General features: G+C 43.1%; 1 protein-coding gene across 1 annotated transcript in view; it reads right to left on the bottom strand.

Annotated features, from left to right (window-relative positions):
• Nucleotides 1-25,381, bottom strand: part of DOCK5 (dedicator of cytokinesis 5) — a gene marked incomplete at its 5' end in the record, with an annotated part of 211,157 nt that overhangs the window by 46,078 nt on the left and 139,698 nt on the right. Inside the window, 11 exons of the mRNA XM_082656932.1 lie at nt 27-85; nt 2,443-2,543; nt 3,754-3,832; nt 5,343-5,437; nt 9,479-9,577; nt 12,571-12,666; nt 14,607-14,743; nt 16,762-16,868; nt 17,469-17,539; nt 19,760-19,871; nt 24,260-24,394. Of these exons, the coding sequence (XP_082513058.1) occupies nt 27-85; nt 2,443-2,543; nt 3,754-3,832; nt 5,343-5,437; nt 9,479-9,577; nt 12,571-12,666; nt 14,607-14,743; nt 16,762-16,868; nt 17,469-17,539; nt 19,760-19,871; nt 24,260-24,394 (1,091 nt within the window). The remainder of the gene's footprint in view (nt 1-26; nt 86-2,442; nt 2,544-3,753; nt 3,833-5,342; nt 5,438-9,478; nt 9,578-12,570; nt 12,667-14,606; nt 14,744-16,761; nt 16,869-17,468; nt 17,540-19,759; nt 19,872-24,259; nt 24,395-25,381) is intronic.

Raw genomic sequence — 25,381 nt, 5'->3', positions numbered from 1 at the left:
TGGGCCTGTTTGGGTTATACACTCACCCAGGTTATACCACATGTCCCGGATCCTAAAGCCGATTTCCTTTCTCATGTCCCCGTATCTAGGAAGGAGATCATAAACCAGGAGAAAGATGTGCAGTGGAAACGAGAACACATAATACAATGATGAGGGAAGTATAAGAGCCTGTGCTCCTCTAGGTCACAATTAAGCTAGGTCTCGAGGCAAAATCACATTAAGAGATGTGGTCGAGGGACTTCCCTGGTGGTCCAGGGGTTAAGGCTTGTGCTTCCACTGCAGGGGGTGAGGGTTCGATCCTTGGTCAGGGAACTAAGATCCCACAAGGAGATGTGGTCGATACCTAAAAAAGCCTCCAAGAACTGAGCGACATAGAGGTGGGGGGACTTTCACAGCAGGAGAAAGACCAAAGTAAGTGTCAAAAACTCACTGACAAAATGAGATTAACAAACTTTATTGAAGAGGGAAGAGTGAGAAACACTCTGGTTGCTCTTAAGCAAAACAATAAAATAAAACACAACAAACACTGAAGAAAAGGAAGATGAATGAGGGATGACTTACACAGTAATGTGGCTGGCCTTTATATACTTATATTTGAGTAACCCTTATCCACACCAGGACGCTCTTCAAAGCACTCACATTGGGAATCTCTAGACATACATTCTCAGTGGGGGTGACAGTATCCCTGAAGGGGTGAAAATTGGTCCGTGGGGGCAAAAAAAAGCTTCCTGTTTTTATGTATAAAGTACAGATATACATTTAGTACATAAACTGATATATGGTGTATCTGTGGTATTAATATTTCATGGGGGGTGTGATTAAAAAAACATTTTCTAAAAAGGTTCCTTACAGGAGTTGACAATGGAGGCAAAAAGAGTAGAGAAGCATTGATCTAGACAGTGGTTCTTGGGCGGAGGTGAAGCAGAGTCACCTGAAAATCTCTTAAAGAATACATATGCCTAGGGTTGCCCCACACCATATACCATATCAGAGGCTGGAGGCTTAGAAAATAGAAATAGGGTGGGTCAAAAGTAGATGCTGTAAATGTTCCCAAGGAGTTAGAATATGGACTTAGGACCTACCCTGCCAGCACGGTTCTATGTTTTCTACTTACGATACTATTGCACCAAACATCCTTTTTTCAAATTCTTGCTTTGGAAGTGTCTTCAGAAGCCAGTATAAAAATCATATTGAAAAATTTTTCTTACTATTCCTATTTAACAAAGGTACCTAAGCTAATTTTATTATTATTATATAAGCATATGTGGTCCATGTCCAGCACATAATAGATAATAAATGATAACTATTCTTATTGCTTATTAATATTACTGTTGATACTTTTACTAAAAATCAGAGAAGTCTTGAAAAGAAATTCATTCACATTCCTATAAGCTTAATATAAACGTTTTTATTTCCTAAGGTTTATCTTTGCCCATAGGCATATATATTTTTACACGGACTGTACTTCCAGTCACACTTTCCTTTGACCAAAACCAGAGTCATTAATCCTAACTAGCCACTTTACTTATCAGACCTGGTGTCAACTCATTTCACTTACGGTCATTTAACCAAAATCAAATACATCCTTGAATGAAGTTATGTCATCTACAGTATTCTAAAGAATAAGATTAAGGTGTCCATCTTAAAAATCAAATATCTCTTGATACCCACCCCACAAGGAAACCTACAAAACAGGTTTTACTTTTATCTTTGAAAGTGCAATCACTAAATCTCTATCACTTAGCCATCAATCTTAGTATTTTAGGGAGGAGCTAGAGGGATGCTAAATAATTTGCCTAGAGTCCCAGACATGCCAGCAGGGGAACAGAACTAAAATTCACAGCTTTTAAATGATAAATTTCTCAAGTTCTATTTAATTACACAGCCTTTGAGTTCCCAGGCACTCAATGAACTTCGAAACAGACTTGAGCTGAAAGCAATGAAAGTCTTCCCTAAATCTCTCATCACTCTTGCACAAAGGTCCATTTTGAATTCTGAGCCAGGAATCTGGAGGGTGTTTTTAGGTGATGTGTTACTCTTGGCTCCTCTGCTGAAGTGACTGAAACTGGGAGGTAGACCAATGGTGCCAAAGGAGTCTGCTCTGTGAAGCATGAGACAGAGAGGCACTATGCCTGCCATTTGGACAAGCTGCCAGCAGATGGCAGCTGTTCCTGGTGATGGGAGGACTGACTGGCTTCAGTGTCTCTTTATGTAGAGATTCTATAATAGAATGTGATGGTTGATTTGAAAATGAATGGGCCCCTGAGAAGAGATGTGAATCTGGGGAAATCTGAGGTCTATTAAATGATTATTTTAAGACCTATCTCACTAACAACACAGGTAGCCACTGAACAGTAATTTCTGGGATACCAAAACTCCTGCTCCAAATAGAAATGGAAGAATCACCTTCCCAATCATAAGCAAGTTTAAGAGGACACTTACTTTTTTACAATTTTGTTGCGCTTGGCTTGTGAGAAGGTTTCAAGCTGAAGGGACTCATGGGTGAGAAAAGCGACTGCCAAATGGAAGTAATTGTTCCAGAGCTGTTCAAAATTAATGATGTGGGTGAAAAGAAACAGAAAATCACATTAATATGGGTCATAATAAGACAGTGCCACATGGTACAAATGCACTCGCCAGAAATTAACGGGAAAAAAATCCAAAATAAAATCCACAGGACTTCCTTTTCTCTCCCGTGTTTCAATTATTCAATGCTTTATTAATATCAAGCTTTTAAAAATAACCCAAACTATTATATTTGTCTTTACTCCTGGGATAAAGGAAAATTGTTGCCAAGAAGTGTACCTATTTATAGTAAGTAGTTGGGCAATACTTATCAAAAGCCCTGACAATGTGCCAAATTCCTGACTAGTAAATACTTTAGGACTTTATCCTGGTAACATATTTATGGGTATTTAAAAAAATATTTAAAACAAGGAAGGCCCTCACACTGCTATTGAACATAATAACAGAAAATGGAAACAATCTAGATGCTCATAAGAAGAATTCGGTTAAGTAAACCATGGTCCAGCCATACAATGCACTGTATTTCAGCCATTAAAAATACTGTGAGAATATTTATTATCATCGAAAAGATCACAGAAAAAGTAAATAAAGTAGATTAACAGGTTACCAAAGAACTGTACAGCTTGATTCCATTTTGGCATAGGTACTTATGTGTGTGTGTGTGTGTGTGTGTGTGTGTGTGTATAAATACACACACGTATATAACCATTTTGATATATATACACACACATATAAAAACATATGTATATACACACATAAACATGTATATGTATATGCAATATGTATATATAATCTCCTCTGCTTGTGACTCTCTACTTCCAAAGTTCCATAGATTCAAACGCAGGCCATATCACAGCAAAAGCACATCACCAACAAAATGTACCCTGCAACGGAAGCAGGACCTTGTCTGCCTTCACCAGGGCCTAGAATAGTGCCCTGTACATACAACTCTCTAATATTTGTTGGATGAATGCATGAATAAAGATGGAGCAAGTGATCACCAGTTTTGCTATCACTTTGGACTTTCAAACAGGTGCTTATACAAACTGCTCTTTGGACACTAAACCGTTTGTAGGTAGAGGAATACCTGCGTGCCTACCTGCAAGCAGGTGTGTTTGTGTGTATTTGTGTTATGATAAAAAATCTGAGGCGATGTTTTCCAAAAGGAAACGGTTCTCTTGCTTTGGCTGAGAATTCAAGGAACTCCTAGGTGAGTCGCATGCTTACCTGAAGTTCAAAGCTTGCCTGATCCATGAAGAACCTCGTGAGAACCTCAGCAAACTGATTTATGGCACGGAGGAAAACCCTAGGGGAGGAAAAACACACTGGATAAAGAAGGCAACTTCATGCTCTTTGAAACATTTTCCATCTATGTTAAAAGCCAAAGCAAATCAAACCTGGACTTGGCAATCTAAGACCTTTAGATCTATCAAGGTCCTTAGAGACCAACTACAGCACATTCTACAGAGAAGGTCACTGAAGATCAGTTTCTTGAACTGACTACTAGCACAGTTCACAGCTGCATCACAATTTAGCCAGTTCAGGGTACAGCTCAGAGGACAAGCCAGGGCTCCTGAGCCTCAGACCAAGGCTCCTTTTGCTCCATCGTGATGCTTACGTTTTAAAGTCTAGGACTTCAGATGCAATTGTTTCTCTAATCTGTACATAGTTGGGAAGGGTTTTTCTAATCAGGTATCAGGACCACCGAGAGTTAACAAAAATGCTTATCATAATGATTTACTTTATTTAGCTCTTTAAAAATCCTGAATCTCGGGGCTTCCCTGGTGGCACAGTGGTTTAGAGTCCGCCTGCCGATGCAGGGGACACGGGTTCGTGCCCCGGTCCGGGAAGATCCCACATGCCGCGGAGCGGCTGGGCCTGTGAGCCATGGCCGCTGAGCCTGCACGTCCGGAGCCTGTGCTCCGCAACGGGAGAGGCCGCAACAGTGAGAGGCCCGCATACCGCAAAAAAAAAAAAAAAAAAATCCTGAATCTCTTTTAGTATCTGTATTCAGTCCATTTCACTTTCATTCAACAAGTCTTTGTTGAGGATCAGCAACTGCAAAGCACTGGCTTAGGTTCTGCCTTGAAAGAATGGTTCCTGGTCTTAAGAAATCTACAACTTGGTGGAGATCATTTGCAACCTGTAAATCGAACCATGACCCAACAAAGAATATGGAAAATTCTAGGAGGGGGTGTCAAAGAGGTATGGGGAAATCAAAAGAAGAGAAGATGACATCCAGATCAGAACGGCTTCCTTTGGAGATGGCATTTGAGAAGGACCTGAAGGAATGGGAGGCATGTTGATGGCCAGAGACAATGGGGCAGACACTGCAGATGGAAGCAGCAGCGTGAGCGGAGGCACAGAACAGGGTCAGGGTCAGGGTCAGGGTCAGGGTTAGGAGGGAAGAGGCCAGTTTGATTGGAGGGCAAGTTGTATATAGAGGCAAACAGTGGAAGACAAGGCTAGAAAAGCAGGGTGGGCCGGGATGCAGAGGCCTTGAATATCAGGATGATGAAGTCCATATGGAGACACTGAAAGATACCTTGCAGAGCTGATGCCGACAATCAACATGAAAGCAATGAGGAGGTTATAGCAGAAAGAAGAGAGTAGAGAGCCCAAGTCGGAGTGACCACAGTAGCCTGCCTGGAATCAAGAACAGAAGCATGTAAACCAGGACCACGAAAGCAGGAGGAACCTTACTTTACAGATGGTGGACTTGAAGCAAAGAGATTTAACATGCTTCACAAGGGTCAAAACCTAGTTTCCAGACCCAAGTTTTCAAATGCCTCCAGCCCTGCGATGGTCGGTCTCACCTGTTCTGTGTCATATTCATGACCATCCAGTCTTTGGCGTAGACGTTCTTTCCAATTAGATCCTTAAACATGATAAAAGTTTCCATGAGGAAGTCCTGCAGAAAACAAAGGACGAATGGTTGGGGGAAAACTGGGGGAAAACTTATACTTCATAAGCCTTTCCTCCAGCACACTGACGTAAAGGAAGGAATACGATGGCCCAGGTCCCATAACAGTCTATCTTTTGAGTAAGGTTTATAGGGATAACAGAGTTTTTTTTTTGACTTTCTTTTATATTGGAGTATAGTTGATTTACAATGTTGTGTTAGTTTCAGGTGTACAGCAAAGTGATCCAGTTATACATATACATGCATCTATTCTCTTTCAAATTCTTTTCCCATTTAGGTTATTACAGAATATTGAGCAGAGTTCCCCGTGCTGTACAGTAGTTTCTTGTTGGTCATCTATTTTAAACACAGCAGTGTGTATTCAACAGAGCATTCTTACAGGTATCCTATGATTTGATGTTTACATCATGTAATCTGATAAGGAAGAGAAGGATTAAAAAATGGTCTGTATTTTATAAATGATAAAACTGAGACTGTTGAAAAATGAAACGACTGGCTTAAGGCCATAGAAACCAAGAAGCTGGAGAGCTAGGAAGAGACCTTGGGATTCTGGATCCCAAGTTCAGAGCCATAATATCTTCAGTCCTTGGCCGCCAATGTTGTCTGAATGGATCTACTGTACTTCAAATGAATTCACCAACAACTGTCAGAAAACTGATACCTGTTTTTTTTTTTTAACTTTTTGGTATCTTTTAAAAATTGAGTTACAATTAACATACTAACATATTATATTAGTTAATTAATATTAACATAATATTATGTTAGTTTCAGATGTACAACATAGTGATTCGATGGTTTTATGCATTAGGAAATGATCACCACAATAAAGCCAGTTACCATCTGTCCTCATACAAAGTTGTTACAACATTGCTGACTGGATTCCCTATGTGTACATTACATCCTGGGACTTATTTACTTTACAGCTGGAAGTTAGGATCTCTTAATCCCCTTCACCTCTTTCATCCATCTCTCTACCCTCCTTCCCTCTAGCAACCACCAGTTTTTTCTCTGAGTCTGAGAAAACTGATACTTCTAATAACTCTGAGTCCAATTCTCCCTTATTATTATTAGAACAGAACAAAAATGCTATAAATAAGAAGCAGAGTCATGATTCTTCCTCTTCCAGGAACATTACCATGCGTAGCCTGGGGGGAGGGTCCTAAATGGTCCTTAAAAAGAGATTATAGCAGTGGACCATCATGTCTGTAAAACCTAATAACAAAAGGCCAGTACTGAAAAAAAAACAGCTATTCTACTCGAAAGAGGGCTAAGAGGAAAAAGGAACTCAGAACAGTCGGGCTAAAAAATCAAAGATAAAAAGTTTGGGAAGCTTTTTAATTTATTAGTTAGTTAAATTTAGACATTTTCTGCTCAGATTCCTGAAATGAAAATCCAGTCCAATTTCTCTGGCACTAAACCGTGCAGTTCTAGCTCATGAATGACATCATATACAGAAAGAAAACGGGGCTTGGGAGGCAGGGGGCCTGGGTTCTGTTTCTAACAATATTCCTCTGAGTCCCCGGTCCTGTTGGCTAACCAGTACACTTCGGACGCCAAACAGCATAGGAATGGGAGCAATTCCAGCTCTCAAGTCTGTGTTACTTCCTTCTGGTTCAATGGAGAGTCAAACTTCTCTACCCTCCACTCTGAAATCATAGACATAGTTCACAAGTTTTCCAGTTTTTCATCATGAATTTTAAGTGCATCCATTACTTATTAACTATCCTATTAACTTTTTTCCTCAAGCCAACAGGAGGTGATGGTTTGTGAAACAAGGATGTAGATGCCAGTTATCTATTCTGATGCCAACTCCATATTCAACTCTAGTGCTCTCAGTGAACTGTAAACAGTGATGACATAATGAAGGCAGTTCACAGATAACCCCAGGCCTCACTTTATCTACCACTTCCCAAAGTCTTTCAAGTGATTTCTTCAGAAGCAGCAGGAGCGAGAGAAAGAACAGTCCACTGGAGGTCAAAGGGCTTCGCCGTACCCTGCAGTTCTGCCACTGATGAGTACTGTTCCCTTGGGGACAATAATCCTCTTTTAATTAGATGATGCAGGGCTTGCCTGGTGGCGCAGTGGTTGAGAGTCCGCCTGCCGATGCAGGGGACGCAGGTTCGTGCTCCGGTCCGGGAAGATCCCACATGCCGTGGAGCGGCTAGGCCCGTGAGCCATGGCCACTGAGCCTGCGCTCCGCAACGGGAGAGGCCACAGCAGTGAGAGGCCCGCGTACCGCAAAAAGAAAAAAAAAAAAAAAAAAGATGATGCAGGGGAAGAGCTCACCACGGTCCTGGAGAATAGGAGTTAAATCTGGTTTTTTTTTTTTTTCTTCTTTTTGCTTACTTAAAGGAGCCAAATTGTCAAGAGTTTGAATTTAGTATAACTTTCTTTATTCTTCCTGCTTTCAGAAGGGAATCTGAAAAAAAAGTCACTAAACTATTTTTATATTAATTTTATCTTACATAATAATAATACTATTATATATGTAATGATAATGTAATATCATTACCATTATTATAAGTAGGTGGTTCTCATAGCTAGTAACACACGCCAGGCACAAAGTGAGGCATTTTCCACATGTCCACTCATCAATACTCACATTAACTACCTCCTGCCCCCAGGTAGGTACCATCCTACCGAGGAGGAATTGAGGTTTAGCGAGGTTAGACAGCTTGCCCAAAATTTCATAGGGGGAAGCAGAATAGTCAGAATTCAAACCCAGATCCAGGTGTTCTAAAGCCTGTGTTCTTAAACCCACTACGGAGGAGAAACACTGCTACCCTCGGCTTCCACCTCTCCCCACCTCTCCCCTCTTCCTAATTCTCTCGCCCAGATCTCTGCAAGCACAGCTACGGATCGCTACAGATTCCTGTACCACGCTGCCAGCCAGAGCATGGCCTACGTGGAGGTCCACATAGGACTCCAGACTAAGCCCCATTAAGTCCTTTATTGTGGTCCAGGACAGTGCTCTGAGGGTTCATCACTGGATCGATTACAACTAATAGTAATAAACAGTACAATTCCTTGTGTGTTTTTCTTTCATGTAGACCTCACAGAAAGGAGAGTGACCGGCAAAGAAAGAGCTGGATATCTTTGGGTGTACTGGCTACATGCTATCAGTATAATAAAGGCAGAAAGTGGAAAATCTGGAGCATAAAGAAAATTGGAATATGCACGAATGATGCGAAGTTACCTGGAGCAAAGATGAGTGCAATGAGACCCTGCCTGTTAATCTCCCTGTCCAGCCCACTACTTCACAAGATAAGACAATACCTTCAGGGATTTTTTTTTTTTTTTTTTTTTTGGCCATGCAGCTCGTTGTATCTTAGGTCCCCGCCAAGGGATTAAACCCAGGCTACGGCAGTGAAAGCACCAAGTCCTAACCACTGGACGGCCAGGGAATTCTCACCTTCAGGGATGTTTAACAGCCACTAACAATTCCCTGAAGGGAAGGATCCTGGGGAAGCAGCCAGAGATCTAACTTAGCCTCCTGGGCCACCTTCGGCTGTATGCTTAATGGTAACTATGAGAACAATTTTCTTGTTTAAAACAGAAGAGAATGGAATATTTTCAACTGACGATAACTTACAACTGTTACCTGGGGGCAGGTATTACCTCTTTTTGTTTCCCTCTCCAGGGAATACTGAAAAGGATGACATCAACCACATCTTAAAAGACCATGAACATCTTTGCCTCCTAAAATCCTTGCCAGGGCATGGGTGACTACTGTCCCTGAAAATGAGACACTGTCCTCTTCTGAGAGCAAAAGAGGTCACCCAAATGTTTCTAAATATGGGCTCTCTCTAAATCCAAGAGACGTAGGTGGCTGCGTGAGGACCTCCTGGTATATGTACTGGACTCTTCTTCAAATCCTGTGGGCAGAGAAAAACTCTCCCTCTTGTAACCCCTGTGGAAAGCGACACAGCCTTCAGAGGTGTGTGCGAAGGGAACCCCAGACTCAGGATGCTCAGTTCTGCCAAAATATGAGAAGTCTTAAGTTACCAGGATCCAATGAAGACAACTTACAATAATGTCTTGTCTGGTCTTGAAAGTGCTGATGTAGTGGTTGTAGTGGCTCTTGTCCATCTGCCGCAGGATGGCAATCATGCAAGCAATGAAACTCCCCTGGAAGGAGACCAAAAACACAAATCCCAGCTCCTTAGACCATCAACCGACAAAGCCAAGATCTGGATGGAAGTACTTTGGTTTTTCCCACCCAATTAACTATGCAGGGACCCCAGCACGCTGGAAACATACTGCATTCTAAAGGTCCAAAGGCATGGGCTTTGCAGTTTCTGCTAAAAAGAAGGTCCTTCCAGGTTTGAGTGAAGCAGTGTGGAGGGCCTCACTCATCCTATGAATAGCCATGACCTCTGAAATCCTGTAGGTCAGGGGATACTGATTGTAAGATCTCAGCTAGATGACTAGTTAAGCTGTAACAACTTGCAGACCCTGAGTTGCTTGTTGAGACCCAGGTGTAACAGAGATGTCCAGGGAGAAACATCCAAAGTATTTACATCATTTAAATAAATTTGAGCTTGGAGGAATGCAAAGAGGAAAAAGAGAGGTCGAAGAGAGGTCGTAAAACTGAATGGAAGAGCAGAAGAGAGGCTAGGAGAGCTCCCTGCTGGACCACTTCAATGTCATTCCACCAGCTCTAGAACCCTTTGGCCAGGGATTCCTAGCATGTTATGCTGTGTAACTGTGGACCTGGTTTGAAGAAAGGGATCGGATAATTAGATGATTACCATCATCTCCATTTTTGAGGCTAGGAATTACATATTCAACTTGCTTTCCCCTAGTCCAACCATATTTGAGCCACAGACTTAATTTTCCAGCCAGAGGGCAAGTATCTATGGTAGTCTCTTCTTGTATTCATATAGTTATGAAAACAACACAAATTTAAGTGAACTTGGCACAGAGGAGATAAAAATACAGCTGTTCCTGGGATGGAGAGAATAACTTCCTAAACACAAAAACAGTGAAATACTATCCATGTACACCTCTCTCTGAATGAATGTCTGTCTTAGGTCTCTTCTGTTTAGAAAAGTTTATTTTTCTAATTATAAAGTGATGCAAATTTATTGTATTAAGGCTTTGATATATATTGCCAAATCAGCATATAGTTTGCATTACCATCAGCACCTAACGCTATTTGTTTCTCCAGGCCTTTGCCAAGCGTTTGTCCAAATTCTACCCTTTCAGGAAAGCCTGTTTTTTATTCTGGCTGCACCACACGGCTGGTGGGATTCTAGCTCCCTGACCAGGGATCGAACCTGGGTCCCTGGCAGTGAAAGTGTGGAGTCCTAACCCACTGGACTTCCAGGGAAGACCCAGGAAAGCCATTCTTAATCAGCTTACATAAATTGTAACTCTTCTACCCTAACTCCCCTTATCCCACTCGTTTTTTTCTCCATAGCACTTATAGCCTTCTAGTACTCTGCCATTTATTTTTTTTGTAATTGTTCTTGCTAGAATGTAAGCTTCTCTGAGGTAGTGATTTTTGTCTGTTTTGTTTCCTGATATATCCCCAGCATCTAGAACAGCGCCTGGCTTACAGGAGTTTCTTAATACATATTTGTTGAATAAATGGTTTTTATTTACCACAGCAATTTGGGATAGTTCTTTTTCTATGTCCTCTGATTAAAAATCTAATCAGAGATTTTAGCATCGCAAAAATGCACCTTTAGTAAAAGATGCTTCATTTTAATGATGATACAACTCAGCCTTTCAACAGTTACCTCTGGTCTCGATCACACGTTTTATCTGACGTTTCATAGACATAACAGGCGGAGAATAAGAGGCCAGGGCAACACTGACATTTCTAACAGCATGCTAATCCCAAGTTCTTTAAATGGTTTTTCCTTGAACCACAAGGGCTGGATGGTACCACAGGGCACCGATTTTTAAGCACACTGAATATCACGGGGAATATGATACGAAGGGGAAAACTGACGTCATCAGAATTCCTCTCACGGTGACTAGAGTGCATAGTTGGGAACATAACTCGGTGAGCTGCTGGGGGTGGGCACGGCTGACAGCATGCAAGGCGCCGCCTCCAGGCTGGTTGCCCAGGGCCAAAGCCCACCTCAATCACCTGGTGGTTGTGTAACCTTGCTCGGGTTTTTGCACGTTTCCTCATTTGCACAATGGAGCTTGGCGTGACCTTTCAATGAAGTGCTTAAGATAGTTTCTAGCACACACAGAAAAATAAGCTAACAGTGACTACTACCATTATCATCACGCTGGCTGGACACACTGATACTATTACTGTTATCATTCTAACAAAGGCAGATCCACACAGAGCATGCGTACATTGAGAATTACAACTAAACTGCTTGAGACACTAGAGGAAATGCTAAATGCAGTCAGCCAAAGCCCTAATTTTCTGCTCACCAAGGCTCACATTTTCCTGAAATAAAATATTAAGCAAATATTGAAAGAGCATTAGGTCGAATGGGTCCCAAGTTCTTAGTCCACCTAGGGTGCCTGCCTATCTCAGTGGGTCTCTGCTTTAATATATTATAAGAGGCTTTGGTTTTACCTTCCCTATGAGCAAGGCTCCTTATGATTTGTACTGGCGAGATCCTTTAAAATTTTCCCCCATTTGCCTCCCCTACCTCCCTGGTAGATCATTCTCCCTCAAGAGAAAATCAGCATCAGATTTACTCACAGCTATAACGAAGAGTCACTCATCCAGTGGGGCTGTAAAGTTCTAGACCCCATTCATTTCCCGAGGGAGCTATGCCACCCAGTCCGCAGCACAGATTGGAAACTGGGATGGGAGGGGCCTATGTGAATTTGGTCTCAAGACACTGCTCCCCAAAGCCCCACAATGGGCAGGTGGGATGGGACACTAAGAAGCTGCCGTGGGGCTTCCCTGGTGGCGCAGTGGTTGAGAGTCCGCCTGCCGATGCAGGGGACGCGGGTTCATGCTCCAGTCCGGGAAGATCCCACATGCCACGGAGCGGCTGGGCCCCATGAGCCATGGCCGCTGAGCCTGCGCGTCCAGAGCCTGTGCTCCGCAACGGGAGGGGCCCCAACAGTGAGAGGCCCGCATACCGCAAAAAAAAAAAAAGAAGCTGCGGTGGCTGTGTGGTCCCCTGGGCGACACTCACGATGTGGGGAGACTGTCGGCTCATCCCAATCACGGTCCGGTTGATCCTTCGCAGCAGCCGTTCCATTATCAGCTGTACGTGCAGCGCCGTGGGACCCTGAGGGGGAAACAAAGGGATGGACACCACTTCTTCTGACTCAGCTTCACTTTTCTTAAAGAAACCCTGGACTGCTGAGAGTTCTCTTTAACTCTCATTCTGCCTCTTCAGTACAAAGCAATCTCTTGTCCAAAAGGGGGAAATATTGTCACAGAACGATACATAATGTTATTAAGGAATCTGAACATAATTGGTTCTGACATTTAAAAGATGAACGTGGAGATGCAGGGGATGCAGGGGAAGAAAGCTTCTCTAATGACCCAGGTCATCTGGGCTCGCTGAGAGCTCCCTGTAGCCAGCAACTCAACAGTTTCTGGAGACTCCCGCTAGCACGAGGTACTCGGTCCTGAGGCTGCGTAGATCAGGCTACCCAGGACGATTTGGCGCATAAGTGGGAAGAAAAAGGCGAAAACATGAAGTTCTTGCTACCTCCTCTCTAGGATGTAAAAACACAAGAAATTCAAGTCGAGGAGATTGTTATGGACTTATCACTCGCATTCAAAATTCCTGTGTTGAAGCTCTAACCCCTAATGTGATGGTATTTGGAGATGGGGCTTTTGGAGATAGATAATCAGGTCGTGAAGACAGGGCCTGGGACTGACAGGTTAGTATCCTTATAAGAAGAGACACCTGAGAGCTTGCCCTACCAAGGAAAGGCCGTGTGAGGACACAACGAGAAGGTGGCCATCTGCAGGACAGGAAGAGGGCCTCACCAGGACCCAACCATGCAGGCACCGTGACCTTGAACTTCCAAGCCCCAAGAACTATGAGAAATAAATTTCTGTTGTTTAATCCACCCAGGCTGCAGTATTTTGTTTCGGCAACTCGAGCAGACTAAGACGGGGATTTACTATTCTGACTCTGTCATGTGTGACAGTGAGCAATTATTTAACTTTGTGGCGCTTCAATGTTCATAGCTGCGAGAAAAGAAAGAAAAGATCCCGTACAGGAATTAGCGGGGCTGATGCACCCAACAGTGCCTCATGAATGTTCAGTCTTTCTTTCTCCTTCTTTCCTTTCTTGTGGTTTGATGCTATACTCCTTCAGCTCCAACTTATCAATATTCAAGTTGCCTTTTCAAAGCCTTTACCCATTATTGCTCCTTGACAGATATTCGAATCTCCTGCTTAATGCTTCCAACAACTAGATCACTGCTAATTATGTAATTTTATTAAAACACCAAGTATCGTTAGCGTCCCCTCTCTCCCACCCTCCCTTCTTTCCTTCCTTGCTTTTTATTATTTCTCTGCTTGCTTCCTATTTCTTTAAATGAAAGTGATTCATAACACCCGCCTCTCTGTAGGAACCTGGGTGCCGTGTAGCCATCATGGGGGGTAGCGACTATGGTTTGTCTTCGACTGAAAACATTCTGCAAAGTTCTCCAGCCTTTTGAGTGGAGGCTATTGACAGGTCTATCTCTAGAACATGGAAAATCCAGGCAGTGTGGCCCCAGGTTTTTTGAGGGGGAGGAGATGAGGTGAGATTAAAAAAAAAAACAACACATCATTTCTACTAGGCTCCAGAAGGAAGGATCAGTTTCAGAGAGAACATAAAATGAGAACTTCTCAGAAGCTCCGGTAGATCTACAATAGTGGTGTCAGGTATCAGAGGTATAACAGGGTAGAGCTTTCTACCTAACAAGTCTTAACAGGGCTCTGGATCTGAAAAGTCCTCAGCAGGATCTCAGTGATAGGCAAACTGGGCCAATCAGGAAGATCAACCAGTAGCAGCCCCAGCAGTAGGTGGATCTCCCTGGACCTAGATTTGCATGACAGAGTCTAGCCGGGAGAAGCCTCTCTAAACACCTCTAAAATGGGTGCAGCCTGCCCCAGCGCCCAGGTTCTCAACTGCCTGGGACTAGGAGAGCCATGCAGTGGTTCCTATCCCAGGCCATGGGACCAGTGTACGCTCTGCTCTGCATCAGTGACTCTTTGACTCACCACATCCTTCCTGTCCAGAACTTCCAGGAGGTAGCTCAGAAGCTGCGAGCTGGCCTCATGGTCAGGCTTGCTGGAGTTGTCGTCTAATTGGCCGCTGAGCTGGTCTATCAGCAGAGGCAACAACACGTCTCTGCACTCTGAGGGGGAAAATGCAGACCACTCACCAGCTGTAGGAGTGCCCCCCCGAACTGCCTGGCTCCTTCCTGCAACTCCCTCTCTGCCTGTCCCCCCAGCTCCCAGCTCTGCACTCAGCCCTGCAGGGGCTCCTCCAGGCCACCGAGGAGCATGTGGTTTTAGGCACGGAACTTTAGCCCAGTACCTTGACCTTAAAAACAAAGAAAATCCCACCTATTGTGGGTCCACGTAGCCAAATGTTTAAAGTATTTAACAATTTCTTTAACTTTTTTTTTTTCTAAAAAAAGGCCAACTTGGGAATTCCCTGGCGGTCCAGTGGTTAGGACTCCGTGCTTCCACTGCAGGGGGCATGGGTTTGATCCCTGGTCAGGGAAGATCCCGTAAGCTGCACAGCACGGCCAAAAAAAAAAAGCCAACTTGATACTTGCAAGCTAAATCATATGAAACTAGTAAGCTAAGCAAGGTATATGCTTTTAATTTTTTTGAAACATTCCACCTAATGGAGAAAATGTACTGAAAAATTCCTATGAATACTGAGCTCCACCAGCACGTCTCAGTGTTTCACAGACATTCTGTTCATGCTTTTGCAGGCACGTGGACTTCATAAAGTAAGGTATTATCTTCTTACTACGTCTTCCTTCTGAGATCTTTCACAATGATATAATATCATTCTGATGAGTCCAGACATTCTGGGCACTAACAGAAACGACTGTGAATGGTGATAATACTTCCTCTGTTGGAATCCTCCAGGGCATCCTTGCTCCTCTGCTCAAACAATGCACCTTTGTTGTCTCATTTACAGTTTATGCATCCTTAGAGGCAGAGGGAATCACAGCGTAGTAAGAGGTTGACTAGTATTAAGTTTTCCACTTGAGAGCACTCACTAGCTTTCTGCACTCCCCCGACTGGGTCCTTGGAACAGCTGAAATGTCTAAGCACAAATTCTGAGGCTCAGAAGAGGTCAGAGCCAAAAGACGTGCTGGTATGATCTAGTTCAAGTCCCTCCTTCCATAGAAACAGAAGCTGAGACTTAGAGAAGGTCCCTCATTCGTCCAAAGTTACATAACGAGCCAGGGGCAAGGCTAGAAGGGTTCTCCCACCAACAACTCACTCAACTTTTCCTATTTCTGAGGTGTCCTGCCAGTCCTCAGACCCTCCAGTCGATACACACAGCATGAGTCACCCTCTGGGACTCCCTGACCTGGTGGTGGTTTCAAAAGAAGCTCCCACAGCTGCCCCACCCTAGCGAGTCTTGGGTTTACTGGGAAAGAACCAGGTATTGGACCTCTTTCCTATGTCAACTTTGGGACAGGAACACAGTGATTTCCACCTGGTGGCTATGTGCCTGACTCTAGTTACAAAATGAAGAGTCTTTTATCAGTGGAAGAGTGTTCTCCTCTCCGCTCCCAGCGGTATGATGCTAGTCTGGCTCTCCTACAGCTCCCCCCAAAACCTCTCTGATTTACAGTGATTGCCAGTTTCCATGGTGTAAGTCCTTCTGCCATGGTCACTCTTCAGCCACTAAGATGACATGACTGGGCACGGAGTCGAGAAGCTCCGCCGAGCCAGTATAAGTGGCATGCGGTCCATCACTGCCCTACAGCATCATGGCATCACTGCCCCATAACATCACTGCCCCATGGCATCACTGCCTGCCCCAGCCCCTGGTTACTGGCGTTATACTCTAAGTCAAAGGAGATGCATTTGTTTAAAAGGATCGTCTTTACTGCTTGCCTGTTACTTTATGGGGTTCCTATTTTGAGGAGAAAGTTTGCTAATTAATGAAACACGAGTTCAAATTCAAGATGAAAGAACACATGATTTTGCTCTTTCAGGAACTATGGGAACGCTGAACTGACTTCACCTTCTCCTTAAAACTGCTTTCCCAGGAGGTCCTCAAGTACCAGCAAACGATTGGCAAGGACATTATTGACATAAAAAAAAAAAAAAAAGGCAGTGTTGGCTGAAGAAGACACAAGACCGGGATTTCTGTAAGCAGCAGTTTTTGGTGGAGACTCACCCGACTGCCGGAAAAGATTGCTCTCTACTATCTTGGTCATGCAGTTCAGTTTCTGGCGCACTAACTGGTTGTCAGGGATGCTCTGAATGAACTTGCAGAAGAGTACGCTGCAAGAGAAACCCCAGTAGTCACTGTTTTCATTCTGCCGAGTTCAAGGGAGCATTACGCTCTTCCCCTCTACTGGGAAATTATTTACGCGTGGACAGGTTTACCTGGAATTTTCTCCACAATGACCTGAGAGTCTGTCTCTAGGATGCAAAGGAGAGGCTCTATTCCGTGCCCACTCCAGGGCTCAGCCTGGGAGCTAAGTCAGCCTAAACTGGCAAATTAGTCAGGTCCGTCACTGCTTTGCAGACCTACCTTCACCCTCAACTTCTGCAAAAGTCTTTTCAGGCTACCTCCACCCCAGTGTCCATCACCATCTGACTCGGCATTTCGGGGGTACTTAGATATAGGGCTGGAAGCGTATTATTAGGTACTTTTTTCTGTAGTTAATTTTATGTCTGTGTGTCTCGTTTCCCTGGAGAAAGTGCAAACCTAGCCGAGGGACTGGCTTTGTGTCTTCTTTTATGGTTTCCACAGAAATGAGCACAAAAAGGTGTCCGGTCAATACGTGTTAGAAGAATCACAGCATGTGTAGCCGCCTGAGCTCAAGCCAGCAGGGGAGCTGCTTCTCTGTTAAGAAACAAATGTTTTTGGCTATTTACCTGAGCTCAACTGGATCGAACACAAGTTTGACGTCATTAATGATGCTAGGAAGGTACTTCAAGGCTGCCCCCTGCAAGAAAAACACCGAAGGCATATTCAGTTGCCAAGCAGGACAAATACAGAATTTCCTGCTTGATCCCAGGAAGAAACGACTGATGCTGGGATCCTGGACAGGGAACTGGACACAGACACTCTCGCAATGAAGAAGAAAGCTGATGTTGCTCTACACGATCTCCCAGGATCTTTTTCCTGAAAAGTCCAGAGGCACAGCTTTCTGCCCTCACCACCCAAGAGCCACTGTCCATTTAGAATTCAGTTTTCTACCCAAGGAAGTAGTTAAAAATCTGGACATCTCCCTCACAAAGTTGCCATAGAGAGCAAAAAAGAAAGCTCGAACTTGAGTCTTTAGGGATTACATATTTTACCTCAAAAAACGGATAATGATGAAGATGATGGGGACGACGGGCTTCTGGGAAGAAGGGGAGCCCTAAGAGTAAAGCCTGTTGCTTGAATCATCATCAGGATCAACTGGCTGAACTCACAGGGTCCAGAAATGCCATTCAAGGGACGTCTAAAAGGGCAGCTTGTCATCTTTGGTGAGACGACCATTTAGGTCTTCTGCCCATTTTTTGATTGGGGTGTTCTGATATTGAGTTGTATGCGCTGTCTATTTTGGAAAGTAACCCCTTGTTGGTCGCACTGTTTGCAAATATTTTCTCCTAGTCTGTCAGTTACCTTTTCGTTTTCTTTATGGTTTCCTTTGCTGTGAAAAAGCTTTTAAGTTTGATTAGGTCCCATTTGTTTATTTTTGCTTTTATTTCTTTTGCCTTGGGAGACTGATCTACGAAAATATTGCTATGATTTATGTCAGAGAATGTTTGGCCTATGTTCTCTTCTAGGAGTTTTACGGTGTCATAGATTATATTTAGGTCTTTAAAACAGGCACATGAAAAGATGCTCAACATCGCTAATTATTAGAGAAAAGCAAATCAAAACTACAATGAGGTATGACCTCACACCGGTCAGAATGGCCATGATCAAAGAGTTTACAAATAATAAATGCTGGAGGGGACGTGGAGAACAGCGAACCCTCTTACACTGTTGGTGGGAATGTAAATTGGTGGAGCCAATTTTTAGGGAAAACAGTATGGAGGTCCCTTAAAAAAACTAAAAATAGAGTTACCATATGATCCAGCAATCCTAATCCTGGGCATATATCCAGAAAAGATGAAAACTCTCATTTAAAAGATACAGACACCCCAATGTTCACTGCAGCACTATTTACAATAGCCAGGACATGGAAGTGACCTAAATGTCCATTGACGGGTGAATGGATAGAGAAGATGTGGTACATATACACAATAGAACACTCCAGAGCAGAAAAAAAGAATGAAATAATGCCATTTGCAGCAACGTGGATAGACCCAGAGATTATCATACTAAGCAAAGTCAGGAAGAGAAAGACAAATATCATATGATATCACTTATATGTGGAATCTAAAAAATAATACAAATAAATATATTTATAAAACAGAAACAGACTCACAGACATAGAAAACAACCTTATGGTTACCAAAGGGGAAGAGAAGGGAGGGATAAATTAGGAGTATGAGATTAACAGATATACACCACGGTATATAAAATAGATAAACAACAAGGATTTACTGTATAGCACAGGGAACTATATTCAACATCTTGTAATAACTTATAATGAAAAGAATTTAATATATATATATATATATACACACACACATATATATATTTGAATCACTGTGCTGTACACCAGAAACTAACACAGTATTGTAAATCAAATCTACTTCAATAAAAATAAAATAAATAAATAGCTAGCTTGTCTTTGGCAAACCAACATTTGAAAATACAAGTGTACATAAAAGTTAAAATAAAGGGATTTCCCTTTACTTTCTATAAGTCATTCTAAAATTAACAAGTTTTCCACGAACTAACTAGGATTAATTTTCTTTTATCTCCCACCATGGCCAGTTCTATGTTGCCCCAGAACATCCTCACCGACAGCATTAAGGGTTACTCAAGGGGGCTTCCCTGGTGGTGCAGTGGTTGAGAGTCCGCCTGCCAATGCAGGGGACACGGGTTCGTGCCCCGGTCCGGGAAGATCCCACATGCCGTGGAGCGGCTGGGCCCGTGAGCCATGGCCGCTGAGCCTGCGCATCCGGAAGCCTGTGCTCCGCAATGGGAGAGGCCACAACAGTGAGAGGCCCACATACCGCAAAAAAAAAAAAAAAAAAAAAAAAAAAAAGTTACTCAAGCTGACCTTGATCTTGACAGCTTCCTCCAGAGGCCTGTCCATCAGCATATTGAAAGCGAGAAATAACTGGCGGATTGAATTACTAAATTCATCTCCATCTTCACTTTGGCCATAAAATCTTCAGAGAAAAAAAGAGAAGGCGGGAAAAGAAAAAAAAAGAGAGAAGGAGGTCAGATTCTCCATCTTTAAAAGAAGTTTTCCAACAGATTTGTTGCCTAGACAATGCTGGAAGCCCATGCCTCACTGGTCACCTCTTTACACCATGCACAAAGGAGTCACACGTGCTCTTAGGTGGTTCAGGAAGGGACCCAGTAGCTGGGAAGTTATCCCCACCTGGACAAAAGGAAGGTAGTGATTTGTACGTAAAGTCCTACAACAGAGCTCTCCCACTGTCCCCCTGAAGCTGTCTGAAGGCCAGTCTTGGTGATGTCCTCCAGCCTAGTGGCGTGCGGGCATTTCCGGCACAGAGCGGGGAATGGCTGGAAGCAGCTTTGCCTCAAGTAGCAGATAAGCCCTGCATGCAAACCTACCATCCTCAGCTCATTAGCAGAATGTCCAGCAAGCTTCAGCTACCTTCCCTGACAGCCCAGTCCTGCCACCTCCACGCCTCCCCTCCTGCCTCTCTCTCCTCTTCTGATCTTTGTGTCTAATCGCTCTGCCATTTGAATCATTGTGTCTCACCGCAACAAGCCCTGATCATTTGCGTTCAAGTTCCAGACAAGAGGTAGAGAAGCTGCTCAACCTAGAAACGTTCTGAGCCCAACCCAGGCTGCAAGTCCAGTTAGCATCCTTCTATCCACTGAACTGGCCACGCTGGTGCCGACCTGCCTCTAGGATAGCGTCGTCCCAGGACACGGGCTGCCTTGGTCTTTGCTTATTCCTGCTTGTTTGATTAAAGTACGCTATCAACTGAAAAGTTGGTTCTTTCTCATAAGTAGAAATCAGAAGGTCTTTGGCCCATTTCTCAGAAACACAAAAGTCCCCAAATTGTAGTCAAAGTGCATTTACACTGGGTGGCAATCTTACCACCAACTGTCAAGAGTAGGGATGGTTTGAACTTAGAATTTTATACACACACTCAAATACATACGTACACGCATATACATATTTACATTAGTCTCCTCCGTGCACCTGTATCTTATATGGTACTCATGGAATATGAACTTCTCAGAAAATTATCCAATCAGAGGGTTTCTGCTAATCTTCCATTCATCCATTTTGCAGAACTTTAGAAAAGAACTTTATTTGCAATTGAGTCCACAAAGTATATCAAAATTAACATACCCAGAACAGAACTCATTTGATTTTCCTGTTCACCTTTAAATAGCCCACGTCTTGGCAAACAGCACCCCAAACCTAGAAGTTATTTACAGTTCTTCCCCTTCTCCCATTCTCCCACCAAATCTAACAGCAAGTCCTATTCTCTCTTCCCGCTAAATCAGTCCACTCTCTGCGTCTCCTCAGAGACAGAGCCACTGTATCTCACATTTGAACTATAACCGCCTATTCAGTGGTCACCCAGGTTTCACTCTTAACCCTTGATAATCCACTTTCCACCCAAGAGATGAGATGATTATGTAAAATGTAAGCCAGATTCCACTACTTCTCTAACTGAAACCCTTCAGTGGCTTCCCGAGACCCCTGGAATGAAATCCGAACTCCTTGCTGTGACCTAGAAGTCCCCCATTACGCACCCGCCTGCCAGGCTCCATTCTCCCATTCCCAGTCTCCACGGTCCAGCAACATTGGCTTCTCTTGATTCTTTAGCTGTTCATGTTCACCACAATTCTCTTCCCTGAGATCTTCAGAGGCTATCTCCCCATCTTTCAGTCTCAACTCAAACCCCAGCTCCTGGAGAGGCCTCTCCCACCAGCTCAGCTCAGGGAGCCTTCCCTGGTCACTGTCACATCAACATCTTTCCTCCTAGCTCTTATCCATCTGATATGATCTTGTGGGTTTCTTTCTTTATTATATGCCTCCCTGGCCTCGATGTAACCCACAAGCACCATCAGAGCAGGAACTTTGTCTCATCTGCTGCTAGATCCCAAGATCTAGTAGCAGATCCCTAGATCTAGGGCTAGGAGGGAAGGCATTGATATGACGGTGACCAGGGAAGGCTGTTTGAGCTGAGCCGGTGGGAGAGGCCTCTCGGGAACTGGCATCTGGGCAGGAACAGCTAAAGAATCAAGAGAAGCCAATGTTGCTGGAGGGCCTAGAGCAACAGCTGGCACCCTATCGCTGTGACTTTAAAAAAGGGACTAATACGACTGAGCTTCTCAATGTCCTATAGTGTCTATCAAATCCAAGCAATCAGAGAATGCAGACTACCAGACCCTCTATCCCAGATAAAGCTCTTCTTTAGAATGGGAAAACATCAGGGGAAAAAATAACCGTAAACAGGCCACTAGGGACTAAGTTCAACACAGCCGCTCTCTTAGTTCATCTCATGGGTTAATTAACTTGGCTTTTCCATTGGTATCATGCAATCTGACGGTGAAAATGATGGCCCAGATGCAACGCAACATTATGAAGGGTAAAAGAGCTAGTGGATCATAAGTGGAAAATAATTTTAAAATTTCCTCAATTAAGGTTTTTTTCTTTTTATGTTTTTTGGTTGTTTGTTTTGGCCGTGCCCCGTGGCATGCGGGATCTTAGTTCCCCAACCAGGGATCGAACCCATGCCCCCTGCACTGGAAGCGCAGAGTCTTAACCACTGGACTGCCAGGGAAGTCTCTCTTTTTATGTTTTTATGAGGATCTTTATTGCTGGACATCAGGGTTTGCTATACAAACTTTTAGGTAAGGGAATATTCCCTCAGTAGGACACCCTAACTGAATATGTGGAAATTCAACATAATTACAAAACACAAAGATCCAACTATAAAAGACCACCTGGAAAAAAGCGGGGACTACAGAGGCTGTGCATATGCTCTGAGTTGGGCGAACACTGACTGCTTCTACTAGGGAAGGAGGAGCTGTCATTCGTCCAACTCAACTTTTAAGTCATTGAACATGTTTAAAAACAATAAAAATGTACAAATTCATTGCAGAAACTTTAAAAATGCAGAAAGGATAAAAACTAAACCTACCTAAAGCCCTCTTATCTACAGTGTACTTATATCTAACCGGTGTCCAATCCTGAAATATTTTTGAAATGAGATCGTATTACACTTATGTCTTCTACCTTAGTTTTATTATTTAAGAACCTATCAGGGTTATCCTACCTCATTAACATACCCTACATTTGAAAGTGCTGAATGTACATACTTTAACATTCCTTTTTGTTTATACCTGATGGATTTTTTTTCCATTAGATAGATTTTTAGATGGGGTATTACTGGACAAATGTGATATCTTCCTTTGCTCTGTGTGTGTTTGATTTTTATTCACAGTGCCAAATTTCTGTCCTTAAGAATTTATCTTCCTATCAGCAATAGAACACAGGGCCAATTTTTGTCCAATCTCACCAAAGGATAAAGATTTTTCATCGTTATTAAATGTGCAGGTAAAGATGGTGTGTGTGTATCGCATTTTAATAGTATAAATTTCTTTTTAAATTTAACTGACCATTTGAAGTTTTCTTTTGTAAATTATGTTTTTATTTTGTAGTAAGGATATTTACCATTCTTTAGTTGATTTTTAAGAGCCTTTAATTAGTAAATCTACTGACCTTTGAACTGTACTATAAGTTACAAGTTTTTTTTCCATGTTAATTGTTGGCCTTTAATTTTATGAGTTTTTTAAAAACACAAAGTTAAAAAAATACACATGCTCAAATCTCAGGCTTGAAATCCTCTTACCTACAGCTTTACTCGTATTAACATATTAGCACGTTATCTACCTAGTTTCCAAACCTGCCTTAGAAAAATATTTTAACAGTTTGGAAATCCAGCTATTATTGAAGGGTAGAGATGGCACTGGAGTTGTGGGCATTCCCAGAAGAGTTATTTCCTCATTCTTGACTTCTATTGTTTTTGATGGAACAATTATTCTAGAAATCCAAACTGGGAATTATCGTATCTCTGGGGCTTAGTTTTCCCAGGTACCTAAGCCTGGTGTCAGCAAAGAAACACACACCTCAGGAAACAACTCCTCCAATCAATTGTCACTACTGTCCATCTACTCCCAACAACAGCTCATGATCCTAGATTTATACACCCAACATCATCATGAAGCCCGTCGCTGTATTAAATACAATCTCATCACAGGAACCTGACTTCCTAGTTATTGTCACCAACAAAGACTTTCAGTAAGTTGCACATTGTAGCCACCTCCATCCCTAAGTCCTGCTGTCACTACTGCCCTAGAAATTTTGCTGATCCAAAAGGACGTCACATGAAACTTCTTTAACGGTTGTGTAGTGCACCCTCATCTTCACCCTGAAGTTCTGAAATTTGTTAGTTCCATGACCCAGCTGCTCACAGAGCTGAACATGAGCATAAGGACTAAGGAAAAATATGGGAAGAGAGGATGGAGAACGTCAACACTGTATTACAGTCACCATTACCTCAAGTAGAGCACTCTAGATTGGATGATGAACCTAAACAAGTACTTTAAGGCTTTCAAAGCAGCGAAACGCAATTCCGTCTTGCTGGAGTCATCTGCATTCGCCACGTAAAAGTTCAGTACCTTGGAGAGTTTCCTGGAAAGGACAAGAAGGAGAAAAATGTCAATGGGGCACAGTGGTACTCTGGGGTTTGGGGTATGCTATATAGAAGGGAACTTGGCCTCCTGGGGAAGTAGAAATCACAACTATAGTAATTATTTCGTCTAGAATATGCCCTGAACAGGGAAGTTAAGTCCTTCGTAGTTTAGTTTTCTCATTGCGGTCTAGGCTTGCAGCTTCCCTTCTGCTTAGAAATAAGGGGTGATTTCTTTCCCTTCGCAGGATTTTAAAAAATGATCAAGAAATCAAAGACTTGAAGGGACTCGAATCATGAGTATATTTTAATCTCTGGCATGCTATACAGACATGTTCAGGTGTTTCTGTAACGGAGGGACTGTCTGCCAAAGGTAGTCAGTCACCTTAAAAGCAGTCTAATTCCCTCCAGTCTGCCCCAGCTGTTTGGGATCCATAAACTGGAGCCAGATGGAAACTCTACCGAGTGTGGAAAGAAGAGCAACCCATGGTTCTGAGCATCTGATCACACGAAACTGCTCTGGGACTTTTAGGTTGTTCTTTGTGTCGTTCCAGAGTCTCTGGACTAGGCGTTGTCGTAATCTTGGACTATCTCACATTTTTGAGGGCACTGATATTTTGAACTTTCCTTCTGGGAATCTCTGAGTTTTCCTAATATTAAGAAAAATTCACACGAATCGTGTGGAATTGATCCATTCTTGCAAATAAACCCAGATTACCGGAAACACACCACCTGGAGTGCTGCATTTGGCTCTGTGTAATAAAGACCCAATGATAGGATTTCATCTCTTGTAGCTGCTGCCTACTTAGCAAGTGAGGCTATAGGGTGGAAAGAGCCCTGTCACTGGTGTATCTGCTGCTTCCCCCAACCCAGCGGGCATTACATCCATTGTGTTAATTGGGGATTATGCCACATGACACCTCTTCTAGGTCACTTATGTTTTATTACATGTCTGGACCTTTATGCAAATAAAACTGAGAACTTTCTTG

Source organism: Grampus griseus, assembly GCF_964374135.1.
Source record: "Grampus griseus genome assembly, chromosome: 6".
NCBI lineage: Eukaryota > Metazoa > Chordata > Mammalia > Artiodactyla > Delphinidae > Grampus > Grampus griseus.
This window is presented reverse-complemented; position numbering and strand designations above follow the sequence as displayed.